Source organism: Megascapheus bottae, chromosome 18 (assembly GCF_031878675.1).
Source record: "Megascapheus bottae isolate mThoBot1 chromosome 18, mThoBot2.hap1, whole genome shotgun sequence".
Classification (NCBI taxonomy): Eukaryota; Metazoa; Chordata; class Mammalia; order Rodentia; family Geomyidae; genus Megascapheus; species Megascapheus bottae.
The window spans coordinates 2,670,516-2,684,033 of NC_143526.1; the positions used below are offsets into that span (position 1 = coordinate 2,670,516).

Genomic DNA, 13,518 nt, shown 5'->3' on the forward strand with positions numbered 1-13,518 from the left:
CTTGGGCTCTCCTAGCAGAGATTTACAATAGAACAAAATCTAGAGTCATTAGGCCAAATAGTATGACACTAAATGTGAGGACCTCCAGGATAAGGAAATAAAAGCCATGTAATGAATGACTGTTGTCCTTAATGTACTATGTTTTCTCTCATCTCTTTTGCCATACCTTGGTTATCTCATATTGTTACAATTTTCCCCCTTGTTATGTGATATATTTTATATGTGCTTACTTGGTTATTTGAAATTGGATAGGGAAGAGGGGAATCAAGATAAGTGGGGGGAGGGTGGGATGAAAATGGTGACCATGTCATGAGAAAGGGTATCAATGTTTGTGAAGTTATGCACCTTCTATCTGGTGAATATAATGTAACCCTTCTATTAATCACAATAAAAATTATATAAAAAACCCTCATAAGTTATTGCTGTGGATTTGAAATAGTACAGCCACTATGGAAATAGTTTGGAGTTCCTGTCAAAAATCTATAACCAAAACTACAATGTGGTCTTGCCATTCCACTCGTCAGCATAGATTCAAAGGATCGGTATCGATAAGGCAGCATCAATAGGTATGCTTCATAGCCATGTTTATAGCAGCATTATTCATAAGGTCCAACTTATGGAATTAATCTAGCTGTCCATCCACCACTGAATGAATGAAAAAAATTTGTCAGTGTACAGGGAAATATTGTTCTTGATTTTAAATATGGGAAGCTGATATGAACAATTCTTTTTATATATGCTAATTTTCATAATACAAAGTTGAGTCTGTTTATTTGAAAGTTCAAAAGGTATTGTGGAAAGGAGGGAGAAAGTATGAAAAATGCAATCATAGTATTCATCATATGCTGTGGAAAATGCATTATGCAACTTGTGGGCTGAAACAAGAGGGGAAACTGAAGGTAGGAATGACATATGGTAACCTCTCTGCAGAACACCTTAAAAACAAACAAAAAAAATACATTTTAAAAAAAGCTTCAGAAAATTTTGAATTAATATATAAAAGGTTAAACTGCATAAACAAGAACCGTGATTGATTTATTTGTTTTTAGATTATGCTTAAATTGTCACGTGAAATATTTTACTAAATTCCCTGGCATCTTGGAAGAGAAAAGTCAAAAACTTCCTTATGTATACTCAAGGAACTGTATAGTAGATAAAATTGCACAGTCTCAGATCTACCTTGTAGTAACTCTTGCTGTAGTACTTAACACAACTTTTACCAGCTTAAACTTTCTGTAACTCCCACCCCACATACAATTTGTGTAATACTATGAATTGTGTGTACATTAATACCTAATGGGTTTTGGTGTGATAGTAATCCTAATATTAAGAAAGGTGAGGTGAGATGATGGAACAATTGAGGCCAGGCTGGGTTGTATGATGAAATCTCATATTGTTACTGTAGCTGACCTTGTTACCTGCTATATTGTGTTTAAGTTTATTTGTTAATTTGAAATAGGAAAGGGAAGGGGGGAAACAATCTCGGGGGATGGGGGGAGGGAAATCGGGACAAAAACATGAGAAGGGATATCAATGTGTGAGAAGTAACTGGAGAATGTAACTGTAGTCCCTCTAAATATTACCTCAATTAAAGAAAAAAAGAACAAAGAAAGAATGGTAAAGCTGGTATGTTCTATGTAGTAAGTTAATAAAAATTGGATCACCTTTATGCCTATCACATTATACTTTTTCTTAATATAAATTTTGCACCATTTAAACAATGTAAGTGATATTTCTATTTTGTTCCTTTGTTTCTGGGTAGGTAAAAAGATAATTTAGTTATCATATATACTGTTTGCAAGATATTAAAGAGGTGGGTAAAAAGATATGAAGGATATATTTCTCTGACTTTAGTTTGAATTTTATACTCCTGAATTCTTAATATTCTATTTATTTTTCAGATTAAAGAAAATTATTAAAAATTGGACAACCAAATACATGAATATATTGCAACTGTGCAATGGACTCCCCAGTGGTAAATAATACATTCATTAACAAAGTATGGATTCAATGTGAGAATGAAAGTTGTTTGAAATGGAGATTGTTGTCGAATGAGGATGTAATCAAAGTTAATCAAGATGAACCATGGTACTGCTTCATGAACAATGATTCAAGATACAATAAGTGCTCAGTTTCTGAAGAAGAATTTCCTGATGAGTCTCAACTTCATAAAAGTGGATATAAAATTGTCTATTCACAGCTCCCTCTAGGCAGCCTGGTTTTGGTAAAATTACAGAATTGGCCGAGGTAAGATTTATGTTTCTTTGTATTAAACCATTGAGGTGTAGAGTTGCTTGTTTTATGTATTCTCAGAATATATTCAAGTATGAATTCATTTGTTTCTCATTTTACATTCAGATCTTTATTTCTAATCACTTAGTTTTAATTTTTCTAGTTCTTATTAATGTTATCTTTTCATTACATTATCTATCATTTCTATTTCTATTTATCTCATTGGAGCCCTAAGGGACAGTTTTTATTTAAAAGCTTTGTGTCTATGGCAGTCTTTTTATTTTTGTGAGAAGTATTAATCATTTTACCACAATATCTTTATATTAGATTTTACTGTGATCCTTTCTTCCTATGTACTTTTACATGAAATATGTTATCATTCTTTGAGAAAGGAAAAGAAAGTTAGAGTAAACTTTTTTAGGCCATTTCTCTTTATTCTCCTTATTCATATAGATCATTCACTTTGTGCTATGTTTGCTTCACTTATGCTTTCCTCTCTCATATGTATTCTACCACTGAAATTAACTCTTTAGCTTTCTTACTATATTTTAGTCATAAAATATTCATGTGTATCTTCTTCCTTTCTATACTTTCTGTTCATTTTGGATATTATTTACATCAGTTTAGTACTCTAATTTTACATCATGGGGATTATAAACTCTCTTTATTAAAGCCAGGTAGGAATGGAAGTCCAGCTTTGTTCATCCTCTGTTGATTCCCACAGAGGAGGGCCATTTTACAGTAAAACAGAATTGAAAATTCAGACTTATTACAAAATAGATGAAAGCTTCAGGATATCTAATTACTATTCTCAACTAATCTGCACTGGTACCATGTGGGGAAAATCATCCTGTTTGGAATCCTTGCAATACGGAGTAGGGAAGATGTGGAGGCAGAGAAAGTGCTTCAATATTGCTAAATGACTTGAAATCCATTATCATCAATGGTCTCTGTTGGTGGAGCCATAGATTCTTTTCCCTGATGTGTATCTGGGTTAGAGAAGATAGCATGTAATTTCTTTTTACCTCCTTGAGCTTTTCCACTATTGGTCTCTTGGTATAAGAGATAATTTTTTATGAGGCTTTACTGGGCTTCTATGGTCTTTAATGCTCGGTTTGAGACTATATAAAGCAAAGATGAAGCCCAGGGTATAGAGTGAATAAGAGATGACAAAGAAAAAATTCCAGTTAGACTTTGTAAATGGGAAAAAGAAGAAAGAAATATTAGAAAATTACATGGTAATTCTTTTCTTTGCCAATCTTGGGGCTTGAACTTGGTGCCTGAGGCTTTCTCAAGGCCAGAGCACTACCACTTGAGCCACAGCTTTTTCTATGTATATGGTACTGAGAAATCGAACCTGGGTCTTTGTGCATGCTAGGCAAGAACTCTACCACTAGGCCAAACTTCCAGTCTCCATGCTAATTTTTTAAAGAGGGGAACTGTATTGAGAATCACAGAGGAGATATAGAATAGCTGAAAAGTGTGGCAAAAAAGGGCAGTGAAAACAATGGAAATTAAGAAACAGTTTACAGCTCTAGTCCCAGCTTCCCCAGTGAGAGGCTGAGGGTAAAGCCTCTACTACAATGTAAACTTGGCATCCTCTGTGACAGAGTGGCAGATTTAGCTCTGGAATAAATCCACACACTTTATCAACCTCAAACCTCATTGCAGAGATGTTTTTGGTCAATGACTAAACTTTACTCCCATGTGTCACAAAATAGTAGGGTTCACCATCTTGACAGGATCCCCTGTCCCAGTGTGAGGGACTTAAGGTAAAAGCAGTCTCATTGTTTACGGATCATCTCCAGAAACGCACCTAGTATCCATCAGTAGAGTGCTCAGATTATAGGAGAAATCAGCATGATCAAGTTGTGATAACTTCTTGTAAGTGACTTACAGCTAGGCAAGCTCTAGTTGTAGTCAGAACTTTACCTGGGCAGCTGAACTTAACACCAAAAAAATCTAGAACTATTCTAACTTAGTCAAGCTGAGATCATGCTTAGGAAGCAGAAAAAGGCTCAAAGGTCTCTGATTCCTTTGAGCCAAGTGAAAGCAGTCCTTTTTTCTGAAAGCCAGGTTAAGAAAGATCTCTATAAGAAAAGAGCTCAGATTATGGGAGATTTTAGGATTATTACAGCGTTTTAGCTGCTTGAAGTGGCCTATGGCCGTCCAAGATCTCATATTACAAAAGCTACAATAGTGATCATTAGCTAAGAATGGTGAAGAGGAAGAAAGTCCAAAAGAATGATGTGATGTAAAAATGACCAATACAGTGATGATGAATTCAAAGAGGATAAACAGATGATAGAATTCAAAAAGAATTAAAAAGAAAAGCACAACTGAATAAAGACGCATTGCAAGATGTGAAAGAGGACCTCAAGGATACAGATATCTTGAAAAAGACTCAAATTACAATTCTGGAAATGCAAGGCCAAATATAATAATTTTTGCATCTTATCTATCAGCAGAGTAGATTTAGCTAACTGGGGAAGGTGGGAAGGTAGGTATGGCCTTTGGACTTATTTTGAATCTTGCAGTCACTAAAGGCAGTTGTTCCTAAAGTTTCATTCTCTTCAATGCATCTACAGAGTAAGAATCTTCCATCTTCCTCTCCCTCACCACATTAGCCTGTTATCCTGGTTGTGCCTCAGTATTTCACAGCATGGTTACCCTACTCATTGCTGCCCTTATCCTGTGCCCACATTTCTGTACTCACATGGAGGCCTGAAGACCTTTTCTCTTTTCCAATAACAGCCTGGATACAGGCTTCCTAGTGCATCTTGGTTCCTGACATAAAAGTGGTTAATGCCTCTTGCTTGTATTGGGTAGCATGGAGATAAGAATTTAGCTAGGTATACCTGAATTTCTTTTGCAATAAACTGAATGGCAGTAAAATCTTCTTTTTTAACTATGAAATGATTTCTCAGGTACTCTGAGATGTTATTAAAAGACCATGCTCCCAAATTATAGGCATAGAACAAGAAGTGGTGGAAGCTAAAGGTATAAAAACCTTTTTAGATTGAAAACATTTGAGTTGAAGTTCCAAATATTTGGATAAAATAGATATTGAGGTACACAAGGAAATTAAGGAACAAAAGAGACCAGATCAGGAAACTAAAACCCCTTGACAGATTTATAATGAAAATGTTGAAGGGGAAGCAGATAGAAAGCCCAAAGAGAATAGCACTCAGTTACATATAATGGAAATTACACTAGCATGCCAACAGGTTTCCTAACAGAAAACTTAAAAGCAAAGAGACATGGAATCATATATTTCAAACACTGAAAGTAAGTAAACACCAATCTTAATTATTCTACTTGGCAAAGCTACCATAAATAACTAAAAGGCAAATATAAAGCTTCCATAATATACAAATACCTCAAGCAACTTATTGTCATAAAACCAGCCGTACAAAAGATACAAAAAGAAACACTATACATAACAGAGTAAATAAATTATAGAAGAGGAACAAATAAGCAAATGATGATATAAACATTATAAAACAAGAAAAAGCGTAACTTAATGCATATCTTTAAGTAAAAGCACAAACACCTATGATCAACAAATAATTGCAATAAAAAACAAAATCTGATCATTTGTTACCTACAAAAATTTGTCTTACTGATTAAAAACAAACATTAGCTTCCAAACTCAAAAGGTAGACAACTTTCATATCTGAAAAGTAAGCTTCAAATCAAATCATTCAGAAGGTACAGAGAAGGTGATTCCACATTAAAGAAGAAAACAATCCATTAAGAGGAAATAAAAGTGGCTAACATCTATGTGCCAAATATTGCTGCAACTAACTTCATGAAACAAATATTACTGCACTTAAAAGCATAGAGGGATCCCAACACAATGCTAGTGGAGACTTTTTATACCTCACCTTCACTATTAGGTAGGATATCCAGAGAAAAAAAATTCTACAAAGCAATCTCAAATTAAGTGATACTGTAGATAGACACCTATAGAATATTTCATCCAACAGCTAATAGTATACATTCTTAGCAGCCCATAGAACTTTCTCCAAAATCAATCATGTTTTAGGACATTAAGCAAATATTTAGTTAACTGAAAGTTCTCCCTACATTTTACCAGGCCATGATGGAATAAAACTGGAACTCAATATCAAAAGAAAATACAGAAAATATTGATTCATGTGGAGATTGAACAACATATTTTTGAATGATAAATGCATCTTTGAAGAAACATGGAAGGAAGATATCTACAAGATTATAAAATTGAATGTTCACGTGAACACAACCTTCTAGAAATGCTGAGATGCAGCAAAGATGGTGTCACAGGAAAGTGCCTACTTCAGAAAAAGGATGTCTCAAATAAATAGTCTAATGATGCACCTCAAACTTCTAGAAAAACAAGAACAAACTAAACCCATAGATTAGAGCAGAAATTAATGAATTAGAAAGCAAAACAATTCTACTAAGAGTCACACAATGTTGTTTCATTAAAAAGATATGCACTAGATACTATGTTGAAAATGAACTCTACAACTTATTTGGGGAAAGGGGATGGGAGGGAAAATAAATTTAAAAACGCAATAAAATAAAAAGTCAAATAAAATTGATTAGCCTTTTGCCAGTAGTAGTAAAAAGGAAAATACTCTAAATTAGAGATGAAAATAGGGACATCACAAAAAATAACAATGAAATACAAATGATCATCAGGGAATACTTTGAAAATCTTTATAAAAATGTAAGAAAAATAAAGCCAGATGTGGTGGCTCAAGCCTATAATCCTAGTTACTCAGGAGGCTGAGATCTGATAATCAAGCTCAAAGACAGTCCGAAACAAAAGGACCTGAGACTCTTACTTCCAGTTAACCTCTAGAAAAGGGGAAGTGGGGCTCAGATCAAACTGAAGAGCTCAAGGACAGCACCCAGACCAAGTTCAAGCTCCATGACCCATAAAAAGTAAGAAAATATAGAAGAAATTGATACATTTCTAGAAATATTTGACCTACCTAAATTCAGAATATATAAACCACTTAATTAAATTGGTAATAAGTAATAAAACTAGACCAGTTATAAAACAATCTCCAAACAAATGAAAAGCCCAGGACAGAAAAGATTCTCTGCAAAATTCTACAATGTTTAAAGAACTAACACAAATATTCTTCAGGCTTTCCCAGGAAATAGAAAGAGAAGGAACTCTACAAATTAATTATATGAAGTCAGAATTACATGCATTACAAAAAAACTCCAAAGAACAAAAGAAAATCATACGCCAATATCTTTGATAAATATATATACAAAAATTCTCAATAAAATTCCTGTCAAGTGAATTCAACACAAATCAGAATCATATACCATATTAAGATATTTTATCTCTAGGTTGATTCAGTAGAAGTAAACTAATTGATGTAAATGATTATTCTGGTAAAATTTTCATATTTGAAGACTGTAAAGAGAGCCCTGTTTTTTTATCATTTACTATAATCAGTAAAATCCCTATGACCACTGGGAATCATGTTAATCAAATGCTGGTTCAGGACATTATCTCTCACATGTGTATGATGAATCTCTCCATAAACATACTTGTAAACAAATAGCAGATCATACATGCATACAGCTAGACATGTAACAGATTTATGTGACTGTGGAGGAAGATTAGAAAAGGGAGCACTGGTAGAATAGGAACAAGTAGAGATAGATGGTGAATATGGTGGAAATACTTTGTGTACATGTGTCAAATGGATCAATGAATCCTACTGAGATTGATTCTAGATGGGGCGGGAAAGCAGAGAAAGTCTCAGATATCTCCTTTACAGAACATTTCTTTTTTAGTTAAATAAGCTCTAAATTATTTTTCCTTAATAAACTATCTTTTGTATTAGAGCCTCAATTTTACTATTCCTGATTTATCAAACTTTGCTTTTTTTTCTTTTTAAAAATTCTTAGTTTTTATAGTATATTGTAATCATGCAAACTAATGAGATTCATGATGAAATTCATATATGTATATGTAATACACTTTGGTCATATTCATTTGTTATTGTACTGTCTGCCCCTCCCCTCCCCTTTTATTTTTTGGTGCTAGTCTTGCAGCTTCAACGCAGGGCCTAGGTACTGTCCCTGAGCTTCTGTTTTCAATGATAGCACCCTGCCACTTGAGCCACAGCTCCACCTCCGGCTTTTTAGTAAGTTTATAGGATACCAGAGTCTCATAAACTTTCCTTCCCTGGTTGATTTTGAATATGATCCTCTAATCTCAGACACATGAACAGTAAAGATTCTACATAAGAAAGAAAAATGTGTAATGCTTAACACGATGATCTCTAGCTCCATCCATTTTCCTGACATTGCATAATCTATTACACTTTATGACTTCATGGTGTAGATAAAACACATTTTCCTTATGTACTCATTAGATATCTGTTCTAGATAATTTCTTAGCTTGGCAGTTGCACACATATAATGCTGTGGTAAACATACATAGGTATGCAGATATCTTTCCATTATGTTGATTTACATTCAGGTGGATATATTCCCAAAGGTAATATGGAAGGATCACAACATAGGTCTCTTTTTAGTTTGTCTGATTCCTACATTGGTAATAGTACTAGTAGTTTACTTTCCTACCAGAATGTATGAGTTCCCAATCCTAGCTACTCAGGAGGCTGGAATAAGAGGATAGTGGTTTGAAACAAGCCTGAGCAGGAAAGTCCATGAACATCTTATACCCAATAAACTACTTGGAAAAAAGCCAGAAGTGGCTTGTGGCTCAAGTGATAGAGTGCTAGCCTTGAGGAAAAAAGAACCTCAGGCACAGCACCCAATCCTGAGTTCAAGTCCCAGGACTGGAACCACCCCCCAAAAAAATTTCCCTTTGTCCCATGTCAGTATTTGTTTCTTTTTCCTTGGTGACTGCTATTTCACCTTGGGTGAGAGAGAGCCTCTGTCATTTTGTTAGAAATTATGAATCTGTCAACAGATTTTCTTCAGTTCTATGGGTTATCTCTTGATTCGTGCTTTTATGTGATAGCTACAGTCAAAAAATAATTGCATTGTATGCATATACCACATCTTGATCCATTCATCTACTGAAAGGCATCTGTATTGGTACTATATCTTAGCTATGGTAAATAATACTGCAATGAACATGGTTGTGCTGGTAGGTTTAGTATGGCCTTGTTTCTGGACATTTGCATATGTGCCCAGGAAGTGGGATTGCTGAGTCATTGGGGAGCTCTATGTTTAGTCTTTTGAGGATCCTCCAAGCTGCTTTCCAGAGGAGTTGAACAAGTTTACACTCCCACCAACAGTGTAGTAGCAATCCCTGCCAGCATCAGTTGTTATTATATTTCTTAATAATGGCTATTTTAACCGGATTGAGGCGGAATCTCAAAGCTGTTTTGATTTGCATTTCTTTTCTGGCCAGAGACGTTGAGCATTTCTTCGTGGGTTCATTGGCCATACTTACTTCCTCTATAGTGTAGTCTCTCTTTAAGTCTTTAGCCCACCTCTTAAATGGAAGCTTGTTTCTTTAATGATTTGTTTTTGATTTAATTTTTTGAGCTGTAGGTATATTTTAGACAAGGCCTATGCTGCCATCAGAAAATATGACATTGGCCCATTGGTAAGGAAATGGAAAGACTTGGGAAAAAATCATATTAAGTGAGGTAAGCCAGTCCCAAAGGAACATAGGCTCCATGGTTTCCCTCATTTGTAATAATTAGTGTGTGTCTAGGTTTTTCCTAGCAGAGAAGTGTGGTATTTCAAAAGATATGTGCATATGCCCATATAGGATGAGCTTAAGTGAAATAAACTCCAGGATATGTAAACAAGAGTTTTATTCTTGTGGTAGTTGTTCTTAATATACGATGTGAAGTTATTTCTTTTTTTCATATAATTTTTATTGTAAATAATAGAAAGGTTACATTATATTGATCAGACAGAAGATAGATTACTTCACACATGTCCTGTTTCCCATTTCTCTCCCCCCTTCCCCTCACAACTTGATTTCCCCCTTCCCTCTCCTATTTCAAACAACCAATTAAGCATATATAAAATATATCAGATAAAAAGGTGAAATATTGGGGCCGGGAGTTTGGCCTAGTGGTTAAAGTGCTTGCCTAGAATGCATGATGACCCGGGTTTGATTCCTCATTACCACATATATAGAAAAAAGCTGGAAGTGGTGCTGAGGCTCAAGTGGTAGAGCTCTAGCCTTGAGAAAGTCCAAGGACAGTGCTCAGGCCCTGAGCTCAAGCCCAGGACTGGCCAAAAAAAAAAAGATGAAATATTGTAACAATATGAGATAACCAAGGGATAGTAAAAGAGATGAGAGATCACATAGTACATCAAGGACAACAATCACTCATATGGCTTTTGTTTCTATACCTGGAGGTCCCACCAACAGTGTAGTAGTGATCCCTCCTGGCCACATCCTCTCTAGCATCTGTTGTTATCCGTTTTCCTGATCCTGGCCATTCTAACTGGAGTGAAGTGGAATCTTAGAGTTGTTTTGATTTGCATTTCTTTTATGACCAGAGATGTCGAGCATTTCTTTTTGTGTCTATAGGCCATTTTTGTTTCTTTTTCAGAGAATACTCACTGTTGGTATAGAGGAAAGCAGTTGATTTTTGAGGGTTAATTTTATACCCTGCTACCTTGCCAAAGTTTTGAATCAGCTCAAGGAGCTTGGGAGTGGAGTCTATAGGGTTCTTTAAGTACAAAAATGATGTCATCTGCAAAGACAGAAAGTTTCACTTCCTCTTTTCCTATTTGGATCCCCTTTATGCTTGCTTCTTGCCTTATTGCTCTGGCAAGGAATCCTAATACTATGTTAAAGAGGAGTGGAGAGAGTAGGCATCCTTGTCTCGTTCCTGATTTTATAGGGAATGGCTTTAGCTTTTCGCCATTAAGTACAATGCTAGCTGTGGGTTTTTCCATACACAGCCATTATTATACTGAGAAATGTTCCATGGATTCCTAGTTTCTCCAGAGCTTTTAGCATAAAGGGGTGTTGGTTTTTGTCAAATGCCTTTTCTGCATCTATTGAGACGTGAATTTTTGTCCTTACTCCTGTTGATGTGTTGAATTATATTAATTGATTTGCGTATGTTGAACCAGCTTTGCCTCTTTTTTCAAAGAACCAACTCTTTGTTTTGTTGATTCTTTCTACAGTTTTTGTGGACTCCAATTCATTTAATTCTGCTTTGATTTTAATAATTTGCTTCCTTCTATTGGGATTAGGGTTGGTTTGTTGCCCTTTTTCCAGTTGCTTAAGGTGACACATTAAATTGTTGGTTTGCAATTTTTCCAATTTGTCATTTTAGGCACTCAGAGCTATAACTTTTCCTCTGAGTACTGCCTTTGCCATGTCCCAAAGGAGCTGGTGTTTTGTGTGCTCCTTTTTGTTAAATTTCATAAACTGTTGAATTTCTGTTCTGATCTCCTCAATGACCCATTGGTGTTTCAACAATGTATTGTTCAATCTCCATGAGTTACAGGGTTTTCGTTGGTGGAGGTTGGTGTTCAGTTCCAATTTGATGCCCTTGTGGTCTGAGAGAATGCAAGGAGTAATTTCAGTGTTTCTGAATCTGCACAGGTTTTTTTATGCCCTAAAATGTGGTCTATTTTAGAAAATGTTCCATGTGCTGCTAAAAAATGTATATTGTGTACTTGCTGGGTGAAATAATCCGCAGATGTCTGTTAGATCTAGTTGGCCTATACAGTTGTTCAACTGAGAAGATTCTCTATTGAGTTTTTGCCTGGTTGATCTGTCCATAGGTGAGAGTAGTGTGTTAAAGTCACCAACAATCACTGTGTTTTGATCTCTGTATGGTTTCAGTGAAAGTAAAGTTTGCTTGATGAAGTTCGTTGCTCCGGGATTAGGTGTGTAGATGTTTAGGATGGTTATGTCCTCCTGGAGGAGAGAAACCTTTATTAGTATGTAATAACCTTCTTTGTCTTTTCTCACTAATTTTAGTTTGAAGTCTATTTTATCTGATATGAGGATGTTTATAGGGACCATTAGCTTGATATACCTTATTCCAATCTCTCACTTTCAAAAAATGTTTGTGCTTTTGGGCAAGATGTGTCTCTTTTTTTTTTTTAAGATGTGTCTCTTGAAGATAGCAGAACAATGGATCTTGCTTTTTGATCCAACTAGATAGTCTATGTCGTTTAATTGGAGAGTTAAGTCCATTCATATTGAGAGTCAGGATTGAGTTTTAGGTGCTACTTCTACTTCTTTCTCTTTATTACATTTGTGTTGGTGTTCTATGTGTAGAACATCTTTGAGAATTTTCTGTAATGTTGGTTTGGTTGCTACATAATTTGCAGCTTTTCCCTGGAATGGAATTATTTTTATTGTTCCCTCATTTATGAATGAGAGCTTAGCTGGGTACAGTATTCTCGGTTGGTAGTTATTTGACTTCAGGACATGACATATATCCTTCCAATCTCTTCTTGCTTGCATGGGCTCTGCTGAGAAATCTGGGGTTATTCTCATGGGTTTGCCTTTGTAGGTGATTGTTCTCTTCTCCCTGGCTTCTTTTAGGATCCTATCTTTGTTCTCTATTGATCAAGTTCGGATTATAAGGTGGTGGTGGGATGTCCTTTTCTGGTCAGGTCTGTTTGGGGTTCTAAAAGCTTCTCGTATCTGGATGGCCCTGCCCTTCTGGATATTTGGGAAGTTCTCTGAGATAATTCCCTCAAGTATATTTCTAATGCCATTGACATATTTCTCCAGACCCTCCTCAATACCAATTAGCCTTAATTTAGGCTTCCTAATTGTATGTTGGACCTCTTGAATCCTCTCTCATATATCCTAGATTTGGTTTAATTCATTTCCTGTTCTTTCTCTATAACAACTAAATTATCTTCAGCCCCGGAAATTCTCTCTTCTGCATTGTCTAACCGGCTATCAAAACTTTCTATTTTATTCTTCATCTCCCTTGCTTCTAATTGCTCATTTTTGATGCCTTGCATCTCTTGTTTTAAATCGTGTATGGATTTCTTTAACTCCTTGATTTCCATTTGATTGGTTAGCTCAGGAGCTTTATTCTCATAGGACAATTGTTGGAGTTCGGTCAGGTTTTTGTTTGTGGAGTCTATGAATTCATCCATTTTTCTTTGAAAAAAACCTTTATTTCGGCCTCCTTTATGGCTTCCTCTTTTTCACATATCACCTTGTTTATGGTTTCATCACATTTAGGTATGGCTTCCTCCTGTTTCTTTTTCTTTATGGCTTCAAACTGTTCATTAATCATGTTTACCAATTGCATGTGTATAGAACTTAGAGGACTCTCCTCTAATTTT

General features: G+C 35.4%; 1 protein-coding gene across 2 annotated transcripts in view; it reads left to right on the forward strand.

Annotated features, from left to right (window-relative positions):
- The window catches only part of Zcwpw2 (zinc finger CW-type and PWWP domain containing 2), a 116,552-nt gene that overhangs the window by 32,277 nt on the left and 70,757 nt on the right, over positions 1–13,518 (forward strand). For both annotated transcript variants that reach the window (XM_090351789.1, XM_090351788.1), the window contains one exon: positions 1,902–2,247. In XM_090351789.1, the coding sequence (XP_090207915.1) occupies positions 1,961–2,247 (287 nt within the window). In that variant the 5' untranslated portion in view covers positions 1,902–1,960. The remainder of the gene's footprint in view (positions 1–1,901; positions 2,248–13,518) is intronic.